This window comes from Engystomops pustulosus, chromosome 2 (genome assembly GCF_040894005.1).
Source record: "Engystomops pustulosus chromosome 2, aEngPut4.maternal, whole genome shotgun sequence".
Classification (NCBI taxonomy): domain Eukaryota; kingdom Metazoa; phylum Chordata; class Amphibia; order Anura; family Leptodactylidae; genus Engystomops; species Engystomops pustulosus.
In genome coordinates, this window is record NC_092412.1 from 94,345,143 (window position 1) to 94,370,680 (window position 25,538).

At 40.8% G+C, this 25,538-nt stretch overlaps 1 protein-coding gene across 2 annotated transcripts in view; it reads left to right on the plus strand.

The window, feature by feature from the left end:
* Nucleotides 1-25,538, plus strand: part of MYO16 (myosin XVI) — a 272,125-nt gene that overhangs the window by 65,903 nt on the left and 180,684 nt on the right. For both annotated transcript variants that reach the window (XM_072135556.1, XM_072135555.1), the window contains exons 2-4: nucleotides 7,973-8,236; nucleotides 8,704-8,774; nucleotides 11,895-12,038. In XM_072135556.1, the coding sequence (XP_071991657.1) occupies nucleotides 8,011-8,236; nucleotides 8,704-8,774; nucleotides 11,895-12,038 (441 nt within the window). In that variant the 5' untranslated portion in view covers nucleotides 7,973-8,010. The remainder of the gene's footprint in view (nucleotides 1-7,972; nucleotides 8,237-8,703; nucleotides 8,775-11,894; nucleotides 12,039-25,538) is intronic.

Here is a 25,538-nt window from a genome sequence, read left to right on the forward strand (position 1 = left end):
AGCTTTCATTTTACCAGTGCTCATGAATATTTTAAAGGGTAGCTGTGATTGGTTGCCATGGGCAACTAGAAATATTCTGACTTTCAGACAGCTTGATAAATCTGCCCCAGTATGTCGAACTTTGAGGCAGATGGGCTATAGCAGCAGAAGACCACACCGGGTGCCACTCCTTTCAGCTAAGAACAGGAAACTGAGGCTACAATTTGCACAAGCTCATCGAAATTGGACAGTAGAAGATTGGAAAAACATTGCCTGGTTTGATGAGTCTCGATTTCTGCTGTGACATTCGGATGGTAGGGTCAGAATTTGGCATCAACAACATGAAAGCATGGATCCATCCTGCCTTGTATCAACAGTTCAGGCTGGTGGTGGTGGTGTCATGGTGTGGGGAATATTTTCTTGGCACTCTTTGGGCCCCTTGGTACCAATTGAGCATCGTTGCAATGCCACAGCCTACCTGAGTATTGTTGCTGACCATGTCCATCCCTTTATAACCACAATGTACCCAACATCTGATGGCTACTTTTGGCAGGATAATGCGCCATGTCATAAAGCTGGAATCATCTCAGACTAGTTTCTTGAACATGACAATGAGTTCACTGTACTCAAATGGCCTCCACAGTCTCAATCCAATAGAGCATCTTTGGGATGTGGTGGAACGGGAGATTCGCATCATGGATGTGCAGCCGACAAATCTGCGGCAACTGTGTGATGCCATCATGTCAATATGGACCAAAATCTCTGAGGAATGCTTCCAGCACCTTGTTGAATCTATGCCACGAAGAATTGAGGCAGTTCTGAAGGCAAAAGGGGGTCCAACCCGTTACTAGCATGGTGTACCTAATAAAGTGGCCGGTGAGTGTATATTACTATAAGAAAGTATATAGTATGTCATATATGATTATAGGGTCTCTATATATTACAATAGTCTATACATTCTACATGTCACTACAGGGCTGTGCAACATCCCCCTCCGCGGCCTAGCTTTTTCTTGAGGCATGGAGGCAGCCGGGACCCAGAATACCGGAGTGGATCTCGGTTGCAGCCTAGGCACGCTGATGTCACGGTGCTTGCTATGGGGATCGGAGGGCTGTCCTACTGCCTTGCAGGTGTCCAGAAGGTGTTGTGTGCAGGAAATATGGAGGCAGAGGCTGATGTACTGGTTCTCCCTGCGGCAACCCCTGATTGTCTGTAAGATGAGTCCCTGGGTAATGGATGGAGAGCTCGTGGTGGTAACAGCCATATCCAGGAATCAGAAGGAGGCAACGTTGTGCAAAATAACGATTCTTTATTGGCAAGGGGCCTAAACAGTCTCACAGCACATTCAGATTACTGTAGTGGTCATGGAGAATGTCCTCAGGAATAGTGCACCTGCCTGGTAGTAGATGCAGGCTGGAATGGAGCTGTGTCCAAGCTTTGGAAGCTGTAGCTCTGAGTCTCCTGGCTCTGGTGCTGGGATTAGGATAATTGTCAGAACTGATGGTGTACTGACACTGTCTCTCTTCACTCTGTATGCTTGTATTCTAAGAAGATCTGCTCTCTAGGGAGAGCTGGGTTCCAAGAGGCTTGCTGGTAATACCTTGTGCTCAGAGACCTCTAGCCCCTCCCTATCCAGGGGTTTTATTATCCTGGTCAGGTGGGGGCTACCTCTCCAATCGCACTCTAGTGTATATTGTAGAAACATAATTGGTCAATCACTCACATCCAATTAACCATTGCCTCTTCAGGCAGGATCTACAGCTGCTGATTACCTAATTACCCAGTGTTAGAACTTACTAGAAGGTTCATGACTCGTTTTGACAGCTCCTAACTTGGAGAGGGTGCTGTTCGCAACAACAAGCCTGCCTATGTATTGGCAGGGGTGTTGCAACTGTATTTCTATCTATGCCACATTTCAGGGTCACTTAATGTTACCATTTCAACCTTTCACTGAAGTAGCTTTTTTTTTTTCAAAAACGATGTGGTCAGATGTTGTATTTGGTTCATAACAACATATCTCTGTGTACAAAGTGCTTTAGTGTATGACTTATCCTTTGGTGTTCATGTGTTATAATTTTCATGATGCAACATGCTTTATAGTGTTTTCTAAGTACATTTCACCCCATAGTCTTTATGCAAACAGTTTGCAAAGAAAATTATAGTGGACATAATAACTAGCCACTGTTTTTTGACCATTAAAAAAAAGAGTGCATGATGTATTGATTTTATAACAGTATTACTTTATGTGCAGCAGAACATAACAGTTATCAATGCATTACTAGAATATAACACTATTCCCATTGTGAAGTCAAATATTTTTTTGCTCTAAGTATCCCCATACCAGTATGAATTATCATTGATCCTGTAATGTATCATAAAGTAAGCACTAATCTTCTCTGAAGAGCTCATCATTCTTGGAGATGTGAAACTTCACTAAGTAGGGCAATTCTTGATGTGATAATAAGCTGAAAGGTCACATTTTATGAGTATTTGTTACTAATTGGCATAAAGAATGAGCTGTAATTGAGTGTCTAATTGTATATGATCTAACTGGCTGCTTCTGATTCATATTACCAATATACAGTAGCTCAAAATCTTCATATTTTTATCTGAAATTGAGCAGGTCTGAAAACTGTAAATTACTTAAATCTAAGAATTTAGGATGCGCCATTATTGTAATGTTTTTTTGTTATTACAATATTTTAATGTTAAACTGATTATTAATTTTCCTAAAATCAATGAAGTAACAGTATTCTAATTGGTATTATTGACACTGTTGATGTGTTTTCTGGTTTTTAAAGAATAAGGGTATAGAATAAGAGTAACTGCTTGATGTAATATGATACTGGAAACCTATTGTAAAGATTGGCCAGATAGGTTTGGTTTGTCACTCAGCGTAGCAAGCCTTTATATTATCATTGAAATTGGTGAAGGAGAGGCACATTGGGACAAATTTATCAACAGTGTCTCAAATTTAGACAGACAATCGTATGCTGTGTCAGATTTACCAAAGTGTCTGATGTTGAATGATACATTTTGCACAGAATAAGTTTGTCTAGTCTAACTTTCGAGTAGGTGATTGAGTGCGGCCTAGCGCTTGTTGGTGGTCATGGTACTTGGCACCAGATAACGGAGGCCTCATCCACAGCCTGGCAGGTCTGAGAGGAAAGTTGGCTGCTTCAGCAGCAGGATAAGACATACTCCAGAAGGTGGATGTCTGCTTGGGGACCTGATGGCTGCAGGCCATGTGCTAAGGAGTGCTGTGCCTCAGCAGTCTCTGGGCTCTTCCAAGAGAGACCTCAGTAGAAAAGAGAGAGAACTTTCTATCCCAAAGGTTTATATAACCTTTTTGAGTGTCCAGCTTAGGTGGATCATCCAACCAGCACCTCTGTACAATGTAACAATAACAAAGCAACTTACTGGTCATCATTAGTAGTTGATCAGGCTCATTAAGAAAACCCTAAAGCAGTAGTGGCAAACCTATGGCACAGGTGCCAGAGATGGCACTCAGAGCCCTTTCTGTGGGCACCCAGGCCTTCACCCTAGCACAGAATTTGCTAGACATGACTCCTTGCTAGACATTTCCTCCTGCGGTCCAAAACTATTTTAAAGCGACACTTCCGTGGCTGCCAGGACTACACAAGCAGCGAGAAGGTATGGACAGAGATGGATTATGGTCGGAGCTCCTGCTCTGGGTCCCCTGATTCTTCCTCTTCAGGGCACCCTGATAGGAAGCTAAAATCCAAATTTTCTTTCTATTGTATTAGTGTCCTCCGAACGTCAATAGGATTAAGACTTATGATAAAGTTGGGATCAATAAGTTACTGCTTAAATTGTCATCTTGGCACTTTGCAACATAAAAGTAGGTTTTAGTTGTAGTTTGGGCACTCTGTGTCTAAAAGGTTCGCCATGACTTCCCTAAAGCATAGAGAGGGATTTGATTAAAGGGGTTATCCGGGTTTTAAAAATTACTGAGGGCAGGGGTGGGCTATTTAAACATAATAAACATGTACATACCTCGTTCGGTGCCGTCGATGTCCCGCGGCCCGTCTTTTCTGTGCGCCGGTTTCATTACATGGCTGAGAGATAGGAACGGATGGGAGGAACCGGCCACATTGCGGACCGGAAGCTCCCTGTGCGCGGCTTCTGTGCCCCTGTAAACAAACAGGGGCACGGATCGAAGGGACCGCAGCGCAGGACTTCGGCGGCGCCTGAGGAGGTAAGTACAAGTTTATTATGTTTAACTAGCCCTCCCCAGCCCGGCCCTAAGTAATTTTTAAGACTCGGATAACCCCTTTAAGCAACAGTAGATTTTACCATGCGTGGCAAGGGTGTTGCACAAGGCACATTTTCCTAGTTCAACTTGCAAAGATCAATGCATTAATTTCTTGTGCCACATTTATTAAGGCTGCTTCTGGAGACTTTTCTGGCTAGTATGAGAAAAAGTACATGATCGTGGAAATGGGGTCATGGCTTAGTGGGAAAAGTTAGAGCACCAAAATGATTCATGTGGCCCAAAATTTTGCTTCCTTTTTTATAGAGTTAACTATTAGATGTGAATAATGACTAAACAGCTACACCAGATTTATCACCGTCTGGTTTGTGTCTTCATAGAATCCAGATTGGTTGGACAGGTCCAGTTTCAGTACATTTGAAAAAGACACCTGCAAGGGCCCTGGGCTGATACAGATGATACGTGTATGGATAAGGTTCCAATAAATTAATGCAATTTTTTGCATGAGATGCAAAATTGGAATTTAGAACTATGCATTGTATGTCTTTTAGGTGACGCTTAAAATATTCCATCATACATTTTTACTTTTGCTTGTACTTTTTGATGTCTTTGTTGAAGTTTATTTTTTTAAAAAAGGAAAATCTAATAAAAAAAATGAGAGCAAAAGAGATGCTGGTGGAGATTGCAGACAAACCTATTTCTGTGTTTGGGAGCTGCATGTATGCATAGCACATTAGAAACTGTCCAGATTGTACTTCTTATTCTGAGGGTGACTAAGTGGAGATCATTCCTGGTCAAAGTTATGGGACGTCATGCTTTGTGTAATTATCAGTTTATATAGTGTTATAACATACAGTACATTTCAAAGAAAATATACACAGCAGTAGATAAAGAAATACTGCTTTCTGTAACATAGAAATAGTTTCAAATAGCTCTGTATTATGCCATGACGTATGTAATTGAATGTCTTAGTAATATGCTTAGGAGTGTGCTCTCTATTATACTACATTTGCAGCTGCTACATATCACACTGCAGGCGTCCTGTACTGTTAAAAAATCAGGGACACAATAATATCTCCTGTGTTTTACTAAAATATTAATTTGGTATAGAAAGCCGCATTGGCCCACGTATGGGGTTTGGCAAATTCTACATGATGACATAGATCCTCTCAAGCAATTGGCCTCATGGCCTCATGACTGTGTCTCTTATGGAAAAAATGAGTTATTTCTATCTCTTTTGCTTAATTTTCAGTAGAACATATATACAGGCACTCCCTGGGTTACGTACAAGATTGTTTCTGTAGGTTTGTTCTTAAGTTGAATTTCTATGTAAGTCGGAATTGTAGATTTTGTAATTGTAGCCCCAGCCAAATTTTTTTTTGGTCTCCGAGACAATTAGATTTAAAAAATGTTGGATTGTTATAACAACCAGGATTAACAATAAGTCTTAATTACATACACCTTTACTAACTGTTATAGCTGTTTATTGTAGCCAAAGGCTAAAGTACAATAAATGACCACTTACAAGAGGTCCATTTGTTACTAGGGGTCGTCTGTAAGTCTTAATTAGGGAGCCGTCTGTATATATATATATATATATATATATATATATATATCTTTATATAATATAATATCTCACACAAAATACTGTATACATATCCATATTACACACATGATTAGGGATTTTGGTTGATATTCTTCCTGGCCTTGGTATTTCCTAGAGACTTTGTATGAGCAATATATCAGGCCTATTTAAAAGACCTGAGAACTATAGAACATTTCACATTGAAAGTTTGAATTCATACAGAATGTGAGAATCAGTAGTAAATACACAAAGAATGCTACGTGTACTACTATCACAACTACCCATGTTGATTACTCCTCATAGAATTACATACAGTACCATAGACTTTACACACATAGCCTTACCAGATAAATTGGTGAGCATGTGTTAAGCTTACCAATATTTTCTGGACACCACTGTAAATGAGGATACATAGTTGTGTGCCACACCAGGAAAAATACATGAACCAGCATGTTATTCTATATTAATTGGATACATATATTCAATGGAACAGGGTGAAAGAATATTAATTCTTCTTTTCACAATAAACATTTCACAATAAATTTATGATACAAATGCCTAGTGCCTCACTATATAATCTTTGTAGTGCCTGTTACTTTGATTCCCGGTCACCTTTATCTTTAACTAAAACAGCCACGAGCTTCTGAGACTTCTCTATGCCCACTGGGTAGATTTTATCCAGGGGCGTAACTAGAAGAGGCTGGGCCTCATAGCAGATTTCTGCATGGGGCCCCCTTCCTCTTAGATATAAAAAATAAATGTTTATATACATATACATATTCATACACATCAAATACATACATACAGTATACATACATCATATATATGCATACAGTACAGTAACCCTATACACATCCAATACACACATACTATATTTATACATAATTTACATGAACATATAGTCAATAGACATATATTCACATATATACAGTCTATATACAGTACCTCACATACATGCACATAGATTATATAGACAGCATGTATACAAATATATACAGTATTACAGTATATACACATCATGTACATGGGCATACAGAATATACACTGACATATACTCCATGGGGGAGATTTATCATAAGTCTCTTAGAGAAGAACTGTTCTAGTTGTCCATGGCAACCAATCAGAGCTCAGCTTTCATTTTCCCACAGCTGTTTATAAAATTAAAACTGAGCTCTGATTGGTTTCCATGGGCAACTAGAACAGTTATACCTCAGAAACGTGATGATAAATCTCCCCTCATATACATATACTCAGAGTCCACCAATTTTCTCATCTCAATCTTTTGCTATCACCTTCTCATTACAGGAAGGACAGAAGGCAACAAATAATAAACAGCTGCAAAACACATTGTAGATGGCAGGAGACTCTAGTTCTGCCCTCCTGCTGCCCTTCCCCTCTCCCAATATGTCTCCTGACAACGGCTTAGCTTGTAGTAAACTGTGTGATGTAGAGGAGGTGCAGTATAATATCTATACACAGCTGAAGGTCCTCCATATTGGACCCCTAGTTCCATATTGGATCCCCCACGATCAGCAAGTTAGGCCCTATCATATGGATCGGGCCTAACTTGAATTTATGGGAAAACCCCTTTAACATCTGGATTACAGAGATATATCAGGCGCAACACAGGAAAAAAAAATCTAAATCATTAAGGCACCAAAAAAGTCTCAAAAAGAAGCGAAACAAGAGCAAAGGATAAGATAACCCCCCCCCCCCTCCGATTGCGTTGAAAGTGGGAATGCGTAGATAGTGGAGTAACGTCTCAAAGCAGTATTAAAGATTTAGAATGATCAACTCCTTCACTAATTCAATACAGTAAAACTGATGATAAATTCCCTTCAGTGTTCTCTTGGATTTGGAGATATTCTTCTTGTTCTTTCATGAATCCACCAAAAAGACAGAAGGATTAGCTTAGACTTCTAGATAAGTTATGAGATGCTAAATGCCAATTTACAAGAATAGAGGTAGTTGAGCCTGATAAGATATAGCTGGTCACCAGAATTATATAAAAAGTGTATTATTCCTTTGCTGTATTTCTCTCCTTGTTTCTCTGAACAGTTACACAGGAGAAGACTTATGTGGGGCAAATGTGTATGCCCTAAAAGTGTGAATTCTGTTAGATTTCTTAATTAAATTCTATTCTCTCTCTCTCTCTCTCTCTCTCTCTCTTGTAGGCTGCTTCCAGCTTTGTAATGTTTTTCGATCACATGACATGGAAATTGACCAATGTTTGCTGGAGTCTCTCCCTTTGGGACAGCGCCAGCGTCTAGTAAGACGCATGCGTTGTGAGCAGATTAAGGCCTATTATGAACGTGAAAAGGCTTTACAAAAACAAGATGCCCATAAAAGAAGAATCAAACAAAGGAAAAATTATAAAGTAAATTTCCAGCTCTCTGACAAAATACAAGATGCAATCATCCACCATGATGACAAAGAAGGTAAGCAGAAGCAATGCAATTTATCAGGGTTTCATGAATTGTCCAGTAATTGTTATAAAAAGTACAGAAGCCAAAAAAATATTGTTTGATTTTTTTTTTTCTTTTGCAAAAATGCATATACTGTATATCATATTTAAAAGTTTATTATAATTCATCTTTGTATAAAGGAGAACTGTAACACACCTTTTTAAAGAGGTACATGTTAAATATTTAAAGGGAATGTGTCACCATTATTTATCTTGATGTTGGGTAGGGCTCCTGATACTCTATTTTATTTTACTTTATATGCCACTACACATGGCTTCTTTGGACCAAAAATCTCCTTTGATTCATGCAAGTGCTTGTGTGTGCATTGCTGTAACTTTTGGACGAAGCAGCCGTATATAGCTAGTATATGTAAGAGGGGTAAGAGATACCCTTATAGGAGAGTAATACTGTGCATTGTTAATTTATTTGATTTATTACAGTTTTGCAGTTATTAAAGGATGGAGCTGATCCACATACACATATCACTTCAGGGGGATGTCTACTTCATCTGGTGAGTGTATTTTTAAGGCTTGCAGCTAGGGTGTTATTCCAAAAATGAGACTGTGGGGGTCATTTATCTTATTTCCCCCTTCTCTGCACTGTTTTTGCACCTGTTGTGAGTCTATTTTTTGCACCTCATTTGTCTTTGTCGTTTTGCTGTTTGTCAAATGGAAGGGTTTTTTTCGCCCTTAAAAAAGACACGCTTTGTTGCGCAAATCACACCAATGCCTTTCCTAACCATGGTCAGGACTGGCGTCATATTGCAAAATTGATGCGGTGTTTTAGCATGTTTTTAGCCATATGTAATTTTTAGATATATTTAAAATAAAGTGGAATCCCTATGGTCGAGCGGTGAATGGTATTTTTTGAGCTAGCGATTGCTCAACATTTTCTTCATTGGATACAAGTCTATATCCTCTGGATTCCGGCTATCAGGTCACCAAAGACCGACCCGTGGAGGAAATTAAAGATAAACAAGTGTAGTTGGTTGTGGCAATGAAGGTGAGCACCCACCTATACTTTACATTCAATGAGAAGTTTCAAATCATACTGCATTATATCAGCACTTATCTGTATTTTTGTATAAATATTTATTTTTAGGGTAAATTATAGTAAATATAGAAGACCAAAAGGGCCTATTCTTTTACATTTTTTTCTTAGAAAAGTCCAATCAAAAACTATAAATAATCTCACTGCCAGCACAGCCCTTTATAATAAGATCCTCCAATGCTTACAAACCTGATTAGTAGGGATTTCCCATATATAGAGGGAGCCAGATATATTTTATAGAAATAATAGCATCTACTATACTAAACTAAACTAAACTAAATAATTGAAGTAGTTATCGTTAGCTGATAAAGGGGTGTCACTGGATGTGCAAATCTCCTTGAAATTTGCATAAAATCAGTAGTACACTATAAGAAATTTACCTAATCTGACATTCAATCTGAAATCTCTGTTTGAAGGAAATCTGCCATCCAAATCAAGCTTGATTAACCAGAGACACCTAAAGATGCAGGCAGAGTGAGTGTGGTAATCTTCTTATATTTATTTATGGCCTCCTATTTTCTAAAATCAACTTCTAAATTATGCTGTTGAGCCTGAAGGGCTCTAGTGGGCAATCTCGGACCCTCAGTGCTGCAGATTCACAGGCTGTTAAAGTGAGCAGAACATGTATCTCTCAACCCCCTTCTATCTCCTTCCTCCCTCTGCCTGTGTAATCTAGCAGGATGTTCAGGGGCTTGGGAGAAACATGCTGTGAACCGCCCAGAGCCCTTCAGTTCATTACCATAAGTGTAAAAGTTTATTTCAGAAGGAATGAGGCCATGGGTAACAAATATACGAAGATTGCCACAGTCACGGTGCCTGGATCTGTAAGTGCCCCTTCTTTATCATGATGGATTTTGATGGTAGATTTTCTTTAAGGGTTATTTCACACTGGTGTAGTTTTTCTCATCCATGCTCGTGTGATTTTCATGGCCTTACTGAACAATACTTTTGTGTTTTCACATTTCACATTTGTTGATCTGTTGACAGACAACTGACCTGTTGTCTGTGAAAATTTTTTTTAGAACCTGTACTATTTTTGTTTTTTTTTGTTTGCGTATGTATCACAGAAGGAAATAGAAATTATGAAATTCATTTTTTTTTTCACTGATGATGCTGGGGTACTATATGTTATGTCTTAAAACCAATGTTAAACTGTCTGTTTTTTTCTTTTTTGTGGACATGAAACACAATTGAAGCATAATGGATTTAAAAAAAAAAATGTGGACAAAAAACAGACGTAAGCAGAAACAAAATGATCCGTTGTCAACAGACATACTGTACTATGGAAATTCCATAGCGAATCTTCCCTAAAGAGGACCTTTTACCACTTCCAATTTGCTGCATCCTTAGGCTCTCTACTTTCAAATGGGTGGTCCTGGGCTGATGGACAGCATGGTACCACATAAGAGATCTAAAAAATAATAATTGATTTCTTGGTTACAGTGAAGTGGAGAAATTATTACTACTGTCCCAGAATCATCATGACAATGCCAATTAAAGGATGCAGGCAGTTGAATTTGGTGAAGGTGGAGAAAGACCCTCTTTAATATTTTTGCTCAATCATGACTGACTTAGAGGTGGGGGTAAAAGATGACATAGAAGTTTATACAGGAGGAAGTAGACTGAGCAAGAATGAAGAGACCCGGGTACAGGCATATGCTGCTGGAGCTAAGCAGTATGCTTCTATCTCACCCGAGAGCTTTATTTCGACAAGTTCCAACATTAGAATACAGGCTGCCTGTATTTCAGGAATGAACTGAAACACAGACTGGCATTAAATAGTTTCTTTCTACTGACAGATCTACATTGATACCACAGGGAAATTAAAGTTTCTTCTAGCTTTGCAGGTTATTGGATTGTTTCTGAGACTAATGGAAACATTTAACAATGTACTATTTTCTGTTTAGCTAGTGTTGTAACATTGCATTCAGTGCTTACTAGTTCATGGACATCTTCTAGATGCCCCAAATGTAGGAAGCAGTTCTCATCTCTCCAAAATCATTCATTCCGTGTTACACACTCCTCCACATTGTACAGTTTTATGATATGAAATGGATTTTATGTCACAAAGCGTCAACATATTTTACTCCAAACATGAAGTGACCGTACAAATTCTGTTAATCTCCCGCTATAGTCCCATTTTTTCCTATCTTTCTAGATTTTCAGTTATTTTCCCCCAAGCTTTTGTCCCAATTTATCTCAATTCTATAGTGGTTTGCACGCAGTTCCCCTTTGCTTGGTACATGTGATTAGAATTCAGTATGTGATATGCAGCTCATTGTCTTCAGGTTTCTTCTGCCTGCTGTTATCCATTCTGCTCAACAACATATAAACTCTTCTTTAGCCATTTTGGAAATGGATTTTGAGTTTTGTACCAAAATACATACACATCCCACAATATCATAAATTTCTGCTTATCCTCATAAATCAGATGACAGGTGCACTGCTGCAAAATCAAAAGTGGAATACTGGCTTATTCTGAGCCTCTAATCCCTTGAATTATAGCTTTACAATACGAAAATGTTCTTGAAAATGTACCTATGTCAATCAGTCTGAAAGACGTTTTCTTTATCTCTTCCAGTGTGCACGGTATGATAATGCATTTGCAGCAGAAATCCTCATTGACCGTGGAGTTAATGTAAACCACCAAGATGAAGAATTCTGGACTCCTATGCATGTTGCTTGCGCATGTGATAACCCTGATATTGTCCTGCTGCTTCTGTTTGTAAGTACACAGAATATTCAATTATATTCATCATTTCAGATACTTATTTAAATTAGTATCCATAGTACAATGTTGACATAGACACAAAATTGACACAGAACGCAGAAAATTTTATATGTTGGACATTGACATTGGACACCTGTCTTAAACTAAAGCGTGTTGGTGTTAAACGTGTTAGAAAGTGAATGGCTCTCAACCTGGCATTACTTTGGGTAAGCTAAATGTCAGTTATCTATAGGTAGTATTGATCCAAAAGCACCATTCCTCAGTAATGTTGGCAGTACAGATGTAGCATTGGTCAACATAACCTTGGGTGAGTCTACTTATTTAGTTAACACACAAAATGGTCTGTCCCCAAACACTGGGGGGTTTCCAAGCACTGCAGTCATGTTAATCAGTATCTATTCATCTTACTTGCTATGTCCTCTGACAGGCATGATCACCCCTTTTAGCTCCATGGGTCTTTGTGAGGAGCTGTTTCATGTTTCCTTGTGAGCTGGTTCATGTGAGATCTTTTGCATTCTGTGTACTGACTACTTCCTATGGCTTCTATTACAACAACTGAACAATTGTCAGCTACACAGCAGCCCTTCAAGAGGGCGACCTGACGAACTCCATGCAACAAAGACAAGTAAAGGGGTTAAAGGGTGACAATGAGTTAGGTCAGTTCGTAAAAACCCTTAAGTGTTACCCAAAACTTAATGGTTAGGTGAAAGAAAGAGTCCACAAGTCAAAAAAATAGTTGATCTGTGTCTTGAGTGACCTGGTACCTATCTTCTCGAAAATAGCAAAAAGTTATGAGTAGGATGTGCAACCACACTCTTCTCATTGATGATCTACATTGGTAGATGAGGGTCCGAGATGACTTGTAGCTCTTTGACCACCATTTCAACCACCACTGAAAGATTGGTGTCACTAAAGTATAGGTTCCATCTTTAACCATTTCTCGAGATGCTGCAAACTTCACTTGTCTTGACACTAAAATTAGCACGATTAATTAAAAAAAAGCATGTCTAACAGTAAGACTTCATTGTCCTAATTTTGCCAATTAAAATGTTGGTAACTATGATAATATAGTTTAACTTTAATTGAAGTGCTCTACTTGTTTAGCCTTTTTTGTAGACTACTATCTACAGCTGAGCTGTTGGGAAGTCTCCTTGGCAAATAATATACTGTCAATTAGGACATGTATTACAGTTGCTTACAGATATAACAAGACTCTATGTTTGTGATTCTTAGGTTCTTATTTCTTTCTTTGTTCTATATTTATAATGTCAATTAACATAATTCAGTAGGATAACCTCCAGACAAAATCGATAAACAATTACATACATTTGCAAGTCAGACAAATCAAAGTATTCTGTGATGATTTGTTTCCTCTTCTGATCCAATCAATGTCACAAGGTATGATATGAGAATACTGTTAATGGTACCAGACAAAATACAAAGAATCCAGCAGAGCAAAATGCTCCAAGTAACTAAAACGAGAAACTGCGTATAAGATTACCTGATAAAAAACTTGGATACTTGCTGTTTCTCTTTTTAAAAAAAAAAATCTAAGTCAAAATCAATTTGCAGGGTCTGTTCTCCTAGGTAGTTCTAAAATACAAGAAGCAGAATCATTAAATATTATCCAATATGATGTAGAAGATTGGATGTAGAAAATTAGAAATATGCCTAAAAGTTCTTGCTGTGAACTAGTGTCTGCGGGTCGAAACACCTATTGTTATGCAGATTAGATAAATGAATAAGAGAATGCTACACCCCTGGAATCCTTTTTAAGTCTTATTGTTTATTTTTTGGGGGGCAAAAATTATTTCTTGATCAAGTTTTTGGGGTTCTTTAGAATGATGCAATTTGTATTTATTGTGCCATTGCTCTATATACTGACTTATTAGCATATTTCCAAGAATCCCCAGGGGATAATGCATGGCGTTTAAGTCTCTGTACACCTTCACTAATGGCACTCTATGTAAGGAGACTTTTCTCTGACCTGCGTCTATGGCCTCTCACATAGCTAAACTGTGCTGATGAGATGCAATCACATTGAAACTTCTGCCCCGGAATTCTGAGATTTGAACTTTTCAAATCTGTCATTTTTTTTACAATTTTTTTTAAGTACACGTTAAGTCCTCATTTACAAACCCTTTGTCCTCTTACTTGGTGAAATCGATTTAGCTCATACATAGTCTCATTCATACCATCTTGATTTCTCCTTAAGATAAAATTCTCTTAAAAATAGAGGTCAAATTTACCCATTCTCTTTGTGGGCTAGAAATAAATTGGCTTCTTGTAGATTATTTTTCTAGAGAAAAAAATACCCTTCTGATATATTGGCACCTATGGATATACCATATGGCATAATTCACCTGAGCCCTGGGAGTTGTGTTTCTACAAGTTTTATAAAATCTGTAAAATTATAGCTTAACTTTATTTCCAATCTAAATAACATATATATCTAGAAGATGGTATTGGATATGTAAAACATGTCTCTAAACTGTTGTTAAAGTGCTGCTGATTACAAGGCTACTTGTGAATCCAGTGTATGTGTCTTGCTGGACAGCTTAAAGTGGTATTCAAGGATAAAGATATTGATGACCCCTTCATAGGTTAGGACTCCCGCTGATCTGATATTGATGAGCTATCCAATGAATAAGTTATCAGTGTCTTATCCTCAAAAACATCTTCAAGCCACTACAATGTATATAACATAATATGTAGTCAATATCAGTGACACACATACTAAAATGTGTTATGTGTAGATGTGCTATTTAGAATTTCTGTTTGCCAAATGGTCCTTGTAGCCAAGGAAACGTGGTACGCTGATTATAGTGGGCAACATTCCCAACAAATGTCCACTATAAATGTACTAAATTGGTCCTTAATTCCAGACAGCAGGTTAGATTTTGCTTGTGTAACTTCACATCCATAAATTGCTATATTGCCACATCGGATCCTGATGCCTTGACAAGAGCCTTGATTGCCGTAGATTCTTAAACCTGGGCCAAGAACAAACATGAAGCATTATTTGCAGGATTGCTCACATAACCACTTTATATAGACAACTGTCTGACATTTCCTAAGGCCTGATTATATATAGCACAGCTTTATATGCTGCTGTGTTTTTTTTTTTAAATAAACAACCTATTTATTAAGGGATTTGGAGGGGATGAGATAAAATAGGAGGTGATGCAGCTCATTGGTTAACAGTGGGATTTCAGAGGAGCAGACTGCGACATGACACAAGAGATATCTTTATCAATGTCATGCCTCTGTAGAATGCCTCTATGTGCTTGGAATTGGTTTTCTTCTTCTTAACTCAAAGCAGTTTTTCCCAGTGAGTGCACATCTGATATCAGTAATTGCTTAGCCTTAAGGCTGTGAAGCTTCATACAGTGTAGCTAATGGATATTGTTGAATGGAAAATGTGCCTGAAAGTGTTTGCTGCACAAAAACTTTATGAAAGGTGAGCAAACAGATCTGTATGACAATAAGAATTTTTGCATATACTTTTTCAAGTTGATACTCATTGTAATCCATTTTTCAATATGGCTTTAAAAGCATTCCAAATGTTTTCCTAAAATTTAGGACCATGATATTTTTATGTCTTCAGTTTCCCAACCAGATGAGCCATTCCAAATAAAACATAGCTAGTGTCTATAAGGCAGGCTTAGAAAAGTCAGTTTATGTCAGTTTTTTTTTAAAAAAAGACCTGTCACCAAGCATAAAATCTTGAATGACAACTTTTTTTTATTGCCAATGTACTCCTAATCCATTTGGTTTTACTTTTTAATTTAATTTTAAGTATTTAAACATTTTTACATGATATAACCTCTGGTAGCCCAAAGTAGTCAAATTCTTTTAGAAGAAGTGCCATAGACTTTACATTTTATTAGTGTTCAAGCTGAATTAAACTTCACTGTGTCAAGACTGAAAAAAGACTTCAAGCATTCATATACGTACACAAGGCATAGATTTAGGTAGCAGTCACACACTACTCTGCAATGGCAAATGGGGTAACTTTATGCATCTATCTGTACAGACAGACTCTGGATTATGTAGAATATAGGAAGAGGCATATTTTTTTTATGACTGTGACAATTTGAATTTCTGAATTTTGGGTTCTCATGCGAGCAAGGACCAACAATAAAGCTTTTCTGTACATCTTTAATAAGTTTTCCAATTGACCTTTGCAGTCTCACCCTAAAATACAGTAAATTACCAGCATGCAAAGAGCTCCTCCAGAGGTCACATTGAGCAAAGAGCTCTGTTTGTAACAGAAGTTGTCTGTAAATCAGGTGTTCTTGAAGGGATATTCCCACAAATACAAGTTTCTTAAATGTACTCAGGATAACAATAAAACATTCCCTAATTCATTGTTATTCACAATTCACAAAAATACAGCATTTCACTGATATAATTCCAACCTATCTCTATCAGTCCTGGTGTACACAATTTCAGTGCTGTGGAGCTAAGCGGTTCTCTGCCTCTAGCCCCCTCCCCCCTGCATTCCAGGACCAGCTCACACTCACTGACTTCCTGCCAGCAAACAACAACACATCACATCGTGAGGAGAGCTACAAGCTACAGGCAGATATGTTCTTTATCTAAGAGTGTCATTGTGGGTAATATGCATTTCATGGATCTCATCTCTGATCTGTCTCATCACTCTTTCTATGTGTCAGGTACTAGTACAATGTTCAGAAGGTAAATGGAAATGTATATAAACCCTATACCCTGATAATCTAACCACACTTTCATCTCACAGAACACTGGAATTTTACACTGACCATCACTGAGAAATATGATTAAAATAAGTAAAGAGTTAAAATGATCTTTATCAATAGGGGATTGACATTTGAGAATTTACATTCATGGGCAAACCCCTTTAATTCAGGGAATATACTTTTGAATATACAAATCATCTCAATATATATCAATTGTTTTTTTTGTTAAACTGCTTTTGTTTTATTAAGTGACAGACATAAATACATACACACATATAATCATCATTTAAAAACCCTGTTGTATCAAATGTGGACTATATTGTATTTGGATCAAATGTTACCTAGAGAAAAAAAATCAAACCCCCTTCCTGAGAAGAGATACATTGATGTAACATTAACAATTCATTAAAGTAAATCTACCAGTAAGTTTAACAAAAAACAAACTACACATACTCAACTATGCTCCTCTTCATCCCGATCCCTGTGGTGGTCTTCTTTAGTCTTGACACGCTGGGATCAGCTGGAAAAAGACATATAATTAGCAGGCTGGAGCTCAGGGACAAGATGTCTGACTTGTGCTGCTAATTATTCACGCCTCTCGCACCTCCCTCTCTCTGCATGGCATGGCATGAGAGGCATGAATCCTGGGCTCCTGCATTATAGATACCTCACTCTCCCAGCATGGAAGTGGTTGAGTATGTGTATTTTTGTTAAACTTTATGGTAGATTTCCTTAACATAAGTTAAAATCTGCTGTGATTGACTGTGGTTATCTTCTTATATTTGTTATCCATGGTCAACTTTTAATATTATGCTATTGAGCCTAAGGGGCTACCCTATCCTTTCTGTGAACTGATATTAAGGCTGTTACACGGTCTCTCCCACTGCCCTGCAGGAAGTGCTCAATGCACAAGTGCCGAGGGAGCAGGGAGAAGTGTGAGACAGTATAACAGTGTGTGAAGCCAGACCACAGAGTAGTTAGGGTAGTCCCTTTGGCTCATTAACATATTTGTAAAAGTTGATTTTAGAATGAAGGGGCCACAGATGACAAATATAAGAAGATTACCCCCCACAGTCACAGTGCCTGGAGAAAGTGTCCCTGGTATATCATGTTTGATTCTGATTATAGATTTCCTTCAAATATATAGACGTTGCCCTCAAATGGGTAGTGTAAGTGACCAGAAAGTTTACCCTAGAATAGTTCTGTATTTAAATATAGATACAGTTCTCTCCATGAATATGGAAAAACATTCTGGTATCTCCGGTTTGGGGCATTGCATTCATCTGGAAGTTCTGGGGTGGTCTTAGAACTTACTTTGTCCTTGCCACCTCAGACACAGAATATCTCTGCCATTTTTCAGTGTACTTTGCTTCCTTTCTTGTCTCCTGGTCTGAGGAGAGCAGTAATTGGACAAGTTGGTCTTGTTATAACCCATCACTTCCTGATTGGGTATATGTGTGTTCTTTTTTTATTTCCCCTGGAAAGCCTCTTTAATAAATGTGGAAAAGTATATTTATTTCATAGTCTGATATCATTTTTCCTAGCTCGTTGTTTTCATTATTTTAAGTTTAAAATCTTTAAGATCCTGTTTTATATATAGATTTTCTTTCATTAAGCTAGTAGGTGAACAATGACAAGTCTGTCTTTATGACTAAACATAGCCTCCTACTAAATGGTGTATTGAGGTCAGCCACAAGTTTATAATTGTAAGAAGTAATGAAATCAAAGCTATCAAGATTCAACCTACTTTATTTACTAGAACATTTGTCGCCTAGGGTAAAACAGTTGCTATCTTTTGGCTGAAGATTACATTTTCTTACATGAAATATGTGATTAAATTGTGGTTTGCCAGTGACCATATGAGGCTTTGAAACAACAAATTTAAGAGAACTTAGGATTTTTAAGAACAGAAACAAACCTTAATGCTCCTGGGCTCTAATGAAAAATATGTAACAAAGCCCCGCACTTTCACATAAGAAATATAAAGGCAAAGGTTATGACACTACACAATTGTAGTATGTTCTGTGCAGTCGCTCCAAAACAGTATATAACAGTATATAACTAAATACAAAAACATCTTGTCTTTAGACAGCCTAAGAAAGTCTTAATATTAAAAAACTACAATCTCTGGTGAAGAGCAACACACAACAGATTCCACAAAGGATATTTATGCAACAAAAATGAAGCCGAAATGGAAATACGTGTAAAAAACTAAGGCCATAAAGCAATACAGTTGTTTGTAGGATCATCCTTAGCAGCAGTAACTTGAAGTAACTGTTTCTAAATATACCATATGCACTTTAAAATACTGACCGCTTCTTGTTATGCTTTACAATGTATCATGGTTAGATTCACGATACTTTGGTGTTTATGTTTCTTGGTAGCTAAGTTGCCATCTGTATGAAAATAGCATTTATGGCATGTAGTCTTCATTATATGACAGCAGTCTGTATCAGTTATGTTGTCTCTTGCTTACTGGACGGAGAACTATGTAATTCTGACCATCATGCTAGCAAAATAGAATTTGTCAATTTCAGAGAGAAGTTTAAGTTATGAGGAATAGAGGAACCCCAAGAGGAGCACAGTGATTGAAGAGGGAATTTCCGTAATCCACATAAAAAATGTATATATCAAAGCTATAGGAATGGAGTGCTGGGATTTTTCTTAGGCTCCATTCATACAAAAGTGAACTGTGAGCCACAAGCCAGGTGAAGAAGGAGGGGGTGAGCACTCCTGAGCTGTGTGGCTGCACCTCAGATCCTGGCAGGAATAGGACCTGTCCTATTTCTTGCAGTACAGCCACATGGCTTGGACATGGTGTGGTGATACTCAGTTCGTGCCCATGCATAATGCTCCTCTACAGTGGCTGTGAGCTAGCGGACAATTTTGCAGCTAGCTCATGGCCACCATATACGTATCTGTGAATGGAGCTTTAAACAGTAAAACTCACACTCTGTTGGCTTCTCTTGCCTGCTAACTTCTACCATATTTTTCGGACTATAGGGCACACAAAAAGTCCTTTGACTTTCTCAGAAATCAAAGGTGGGCCTTATATATAAACCGTACTTATAGACAACAGCTGCCTTGAACGGTACACAGGTCTGCCACCTGCTGGTCATTCATCCTTATAATCAGGTGCTCTTTATAATCCAGTGCAGCTTATATACGAACCTAGACATTTTAGCAGGCATTTATTGATGGTGCGCCTTATACTCCGGTGCGCCTTATAGTCCGAAAAATACAGTAATACCTTTTTAGAAAGAAAAGTTGCAGTGAGATTAATGATAGATGGGTCATAATTAGAGATGAGCGAACACTAAAATGCTCGGGTACTCGTTATTCGAGACGAACTTTTCCCGATGCTCGAGTGCTCGTCTCGAATAACGAACCCCATTGAAGTCAATGGGAGACTCGAGCATTTTTCAAGGGGACCAAGGCTCTGCACAGGGAAGCTTGGCCAAACACCTGGGAACCTCAGAAAAGGATGGAAACACCACGGAAATGGACAGGAAACAGCAGGGGCAGCATGCATGGATGCCTCTGAGGCTGCATAATCGCACCATTATGCCAAAATTATGGGCAACAGCATGGCCATGACAGAGTGACAGAATGAAGCTAGATAGCATCTAAAACATCCAATAATTGACCCTGACACTATAGGGGACGGCATGCAGAGGCAGCGGCAGCAGGCTAGAGAGTGTCATGGCGACATACCCTAAATGGACTCAGGCTTCAAACCAATGGGTGGCAGAGAGGAACCAAAGGAGGTGAGCAAGAAGCGCTCAAATAATATCGGTACATGATAAAAGTTTGCCAGTATATTTTGTGGATTACACAGCAGGGTGGCGACAAAGTTAACATGGAAGCCATGAAAACAACCCAAAATTCTGCCTGACACAGCTCGTTTGATAAGGGGACGATGTATGGAGGCAGTGAACTAGTAGTAGATTAAAGGTGCTGCAGTTAAAACTATGTTAGTTGGATCTTGGCATGGAGCTGGCGCTCCGCTGCCAGGCGAGCTTTCGCCAATCCAAGCCCCTGTCTCTAGGCTACTCCCCAAACAGCACTTCTAAGAACCTTTTGTATAAGATCAAGTGTAGTAGCGTTCTTATAAGTTTAGGATATGCCGGGTGAGGGGAATGTAAACAGATGCGCAAGAAGCGCTGAAATAATATCCCTAAATGGTAAAAGTTTGCAAGTATATTTTGGGGATTACACAGCAGGGTGGCGACAAAGTTAACAACTTTGATGTGGAATGCCCTGTAATAGCTCTTGGGCGGTGTGCCTTTTATCGCCTAGGCTCAGCAGTTTCAGCACCGCCTGCTGTCGCTTAGCGACGGCACTGCTGCTGTGCCTAGAGCTACCGACTGATGGCGCCATGCCCACGGATGGTAATTCGGAGGAGGAGGAGGTGGAGGAGGGGTGGGAGGAGGTATAGTAGGCCTTTGAGACCTGGACCGAGGTAGGCCCCGCAATTCTCTGCGTCGGCAGTATATGACCAGCCCCAGGGTCAGACTCGGTCCCAGCCTGCACCAAGTTAAGTGTAGTAGCGTTCTTATAAGTTTGGGATATGGCGGGTGAGGGGAATGTAAACAGATGCGCAAGAAGCGCATGATGCGCATGGAGCTGGCGTTCCGCTGCCAGGCGAGCTTTCGCCAATCCAAGCCCCTGTCTCTAGGCTACTCCCCAAACAGCACTTCTAAGAACCTTTTGTATAAGATCAAGTGTAGTAGCGTTCTTATAAGTTTAGGATATGCCGGGTGAGGGGAATGTAAACAGATGCGCAAGAAGCGCTGAAATAATATCCCTAAATGGTAAAAGTTTGCCAGTATATTTTGGGGATTACACAGCAGGGTGGCGACAAAGTTAACAACTTTGATGTGGAATCCATGAAAACAACCCAAATTTCTGCCTGACACACCTCGTTTGATAAAGGGACGATGTATGGAGGCAGCTATATGGACGACTTTTGGAGGTAGCAATGGAGACAACGTGTGGAGGCTGCTATGGAGACAATTTAATTTGGATAGTGCCTGTATGTGGCAGTCCCAAACATTTTTCAAACTAGAGGAGCAGGTAGGTGGCCCTCCAGTAAAATGGGATAGATTGAGTGCCTGTATGTGGCAGTCCCAAAAATGTTTCAAACCAGAGGAGCAGGTAGGTGGCCCTCCAGTAAAATGGAATAGATTGAGTGCCTGTATGTGGCAGTCCCAAAAATTGTTCAAACCAGAGGAGCAGGTAGGTGGCCCTGCAGTAAAATGGAATAGATTGAGTGCCTGTATGTGGCAGTCCCAAAAATTGTTCAAACCAGAGGAGCAGGTAGGTGGCCCTGCAGTAAAATGGAATAGATTGAGTGCCTGTATGTGGCAGTCCCAAAAATTGTTCAAACCAGAGGAGCAGGTAGGTGGCCCTGCAGTAAAATGGAATAGATTGAGTGCCTGTATGTGGCAGTCCCAAAAATGTTTCAAACCAGAGGAGCAGGTAGGTGGCCCTCCAGTAAAATGGAATAGATTGAGTGCCTGTATGTGGCAGTCCCAAAAATTGTTCAAACCAGAGGAGCAGGTAGGTGGCCCTGCAGTAAAATGGAATAGATTGAGTGCCTGTATGTGGCAGTCCCAAAAATTGTTCAAACCAGAGGAGCAGGTAGGTGGCCCTGCAGTAAAATGGAATAGATTGAGTGCCTGTATGTGGCAGTCCCAAAAATTGTTCAAACCAGAGGAGCAGGTAGGTGGCCCTGCAGTAAAATGGAATAGATTGAGTGCCTGTATGTGGCAGTCCCAAAAATGTTTCAAACCAGAGGAGCAGGTAGGTGGCCCTCCAGTAAAATGGAATAGATTGAGTGCCTGTATGTGGCAGTCCCAAAAATTGTTCAAACCAGAGGAGCAGGTAGGTGGCCCTGCAGTAAAATGGAATAGATTGAGTGCCTGTATGTGGCAGTCCCAAAAATGTTTCAAACCAGAGGAGCAGGTAGGTGGCCCTCCAGTAAAATGGAATAGATTGAGTGCCTGTATGTGGCAGTCCCAAAAATTGTTCAAACCAGAGGAGCAGGTAGGTGGCCCTGCAGTAAAATGGAATAGATTGAGTGCCTGTATGTGGCAGTCCCAAAAATTGTTCAAACCAGAGGAGCAGGTAGGTGGCCCTGCAGTAAAATGGAATAGATTGAGTGCCTGTATGTGGCAGTCCCAAAAATTTTTTAAAACAGAGGACCGGGTAGGTGGCCCTCCAGAAAAATGGAATAGATTGAGTGCCTGTATGTGGCACTCACAAAAATTGTTTCAAACAGAGGACCGGGTAGGTGGCCCTCCAGAAAAATTAAATGCATAAAGTACTATAGGTAGAGCCAGTGGGCCCTGTCAAAAAATAGCCAGTTTCCTCTGCTTTACTGTACAAAGAGCAGGAGAAGGAGGAAAATGAGGAGGAGGAGGAGGAGTGGATAAATTATTCAGGTTGAGCTTCCTTCACCTGCTGGAGATTGGAAATTAGGAGAAATCCATGCTTTATTCATCTTGATAAGCGTCAGCCTGTCAGCGCTGTCAGTCGACAGGCGTGTACGCTTATCGGTGATGATGCCACCAGCTGCACTGAAAACCCGCTCGGACAAGACGCTAGCGGCAGGGCAGGCAAGAACCTCCAAGGCGTAGAGCGCCAGTTCGTGCCACATGTCCAGCTTTGAAACCCAGTAGTTGTAGGGAGCTGTGTGATCATTTAGGACGATGGTATGGTCAGCTACGTACTCCCTCACCATCTTTCTGTAAAGATCAGCCCTACTCTGCCGAGACTGGGGACAGGTGACAGTGTCTTGCTGGGGTGACATAAAGCTGGCAAAAGCCTTGTAAAGCGTACCCTTGCCAGTGCTGGACAAGCTGCCTGCTCGCCTACTCTCCCTCGCTACTTGTCCCGCAGAACTACGCACTCTGCCGCTAGCGCTGTCAGAAGGGAAATACTGTTTCAGCTTGTGCACCAGGGCCTGCTGGTATTCATGCATTCTCACACTCCTTTCCTCTCCAGGGATGAGAGTGGGAAGATTTTGCTTGTACCGTGGGTCCAGGAGAGTGAACACCCAGTAATCGGTGCTGGAATAAATTCTTTGAACGCGAGGGTCACGGGATAGGCAGCCTAGCATGAAATCTGCCATATGCGCCAGAGTACCAACGCGTAAGAATTCACTCCCCTCACTGGCCTGACTGTCCATTTCCTCCTCCTCCAACTCCTCCAACTCCTCTTCTTCTGCCCATACACGCTGAACAGTGAAGGACTCAACAATGGTCCCCTCTTGTGTCTCGCCAACATTCTCCTCCTCTTCCTCCTCATCCTCCTCCACCTCCACCTCCTCCGATATGCGCTGAGAAACAGACCTCAGGGTGCTTTGGCTATCAACAAGGGAATATTCTTCCCCCGTCTCTTGTGACGAGCGCAAAGCTTCCGACTTCATGCTGACCAGAGAGTTTTTCAACAGGCCAAGCAGCGGGATGGTGAGGCTGATGATGGCGGCATCGCCACTGACCATCTGTGTTGACTCCTCAAAGTTACTCAGCACCTGACAGATATCAGACATCCACGTCCACTCCTCATTGTAGACTTGAGGAAGCTGACTGACCTGACTACCAGTTCTGGTGGAAGTTGACATCTGGCAGTCTACAATCGCTCTGCGCTGCTGGTAAACTCTGGATAACATGGTCAGTGTTGAATTCCACCTCGTGGGCACGTCGCACAACAGTCGGTGAGCGGGCAGTTGGAGGCGGCGCTGCGCTGCCCTGAGAGTGGCAGCATCTGGGCTGGACTTCCTGAAATGCGCACAGATGCGGCGCACCTTCGTGAGCAAATCAGACAGATTGGGGTATGTCTTGAGGAAACGCTGCACTATCAGATTTAACACATGGGCCAGGCATGGCACATGTGTCAGTCTGCCGAGTTGCAGAGCAGCCACCAGGTTACGGCCGTTGTCACACACAACCATTCCCGGCTTGAGGTTCAGCGGTGCCAGCCACAGATCAGTCTGCGCCGTGATGCCCTGTAATAGCTCTTGGGCGGTGTGCCTTTTGTCGCCTAGGCTCAGCAGTTTGAGCACCGCCTGCTGTCGCTTAGCGACGGCACTGCTGCTGTGCCTAGAGCTACCGACTGATGGCGCCGTGCCCACGGATGGTAGTTCGGAGGAGGAGGTGGAGGAGGGGTGGGAGGAGGAGGAGGCATAGTAGGCCTGAAACACCTGGACCGAGGTAGGCCCCGCAATCCTCGGCGTCGGCAGTATATGAGCAGCCCCAGGGTCAGACTCGGTCCCAGCCTCCACCAAGTTAACCCAATGTGCCGTCAGCGATATATAGTGGCCCTGCCCGGCAGCACTCGTCCACGTGTCCGTGGTCAGGTGGACCTTGTCAGAAACGGCGTTGGTCAGGGCACGGATGATGTTGTCTGACACGTGCTGGTGCAGGGCTGGGACGGCACATCGGGAAAAGTAGTGGCGGCTGGGGACCGAATACCGAGGGGCGGCCGCCGCCATGAGGTTGCGAAAGGCCTCGGTCTCTACTAGCCTATAGGGCAGCATCTCCAGGCTAAGCAATCTGGAGATGTGCACATTAAGGGCTTGGGCGTGCAGGTGGGTTGCACTATATTTGCGTTTCCGCTCCAGCGTCTGGGGTATGGAGAGCTGAACGCTGGTGGATGCTGTGGAGGATCGTGGAGGCGACGATGGGGTTTTTGTGGCAGGGTCCTGGGCAGGGGGCTGACTAGCAGCTGACACAGGGGAAGGAGCAGTGGTGTGCACGGCCGGAGGTGA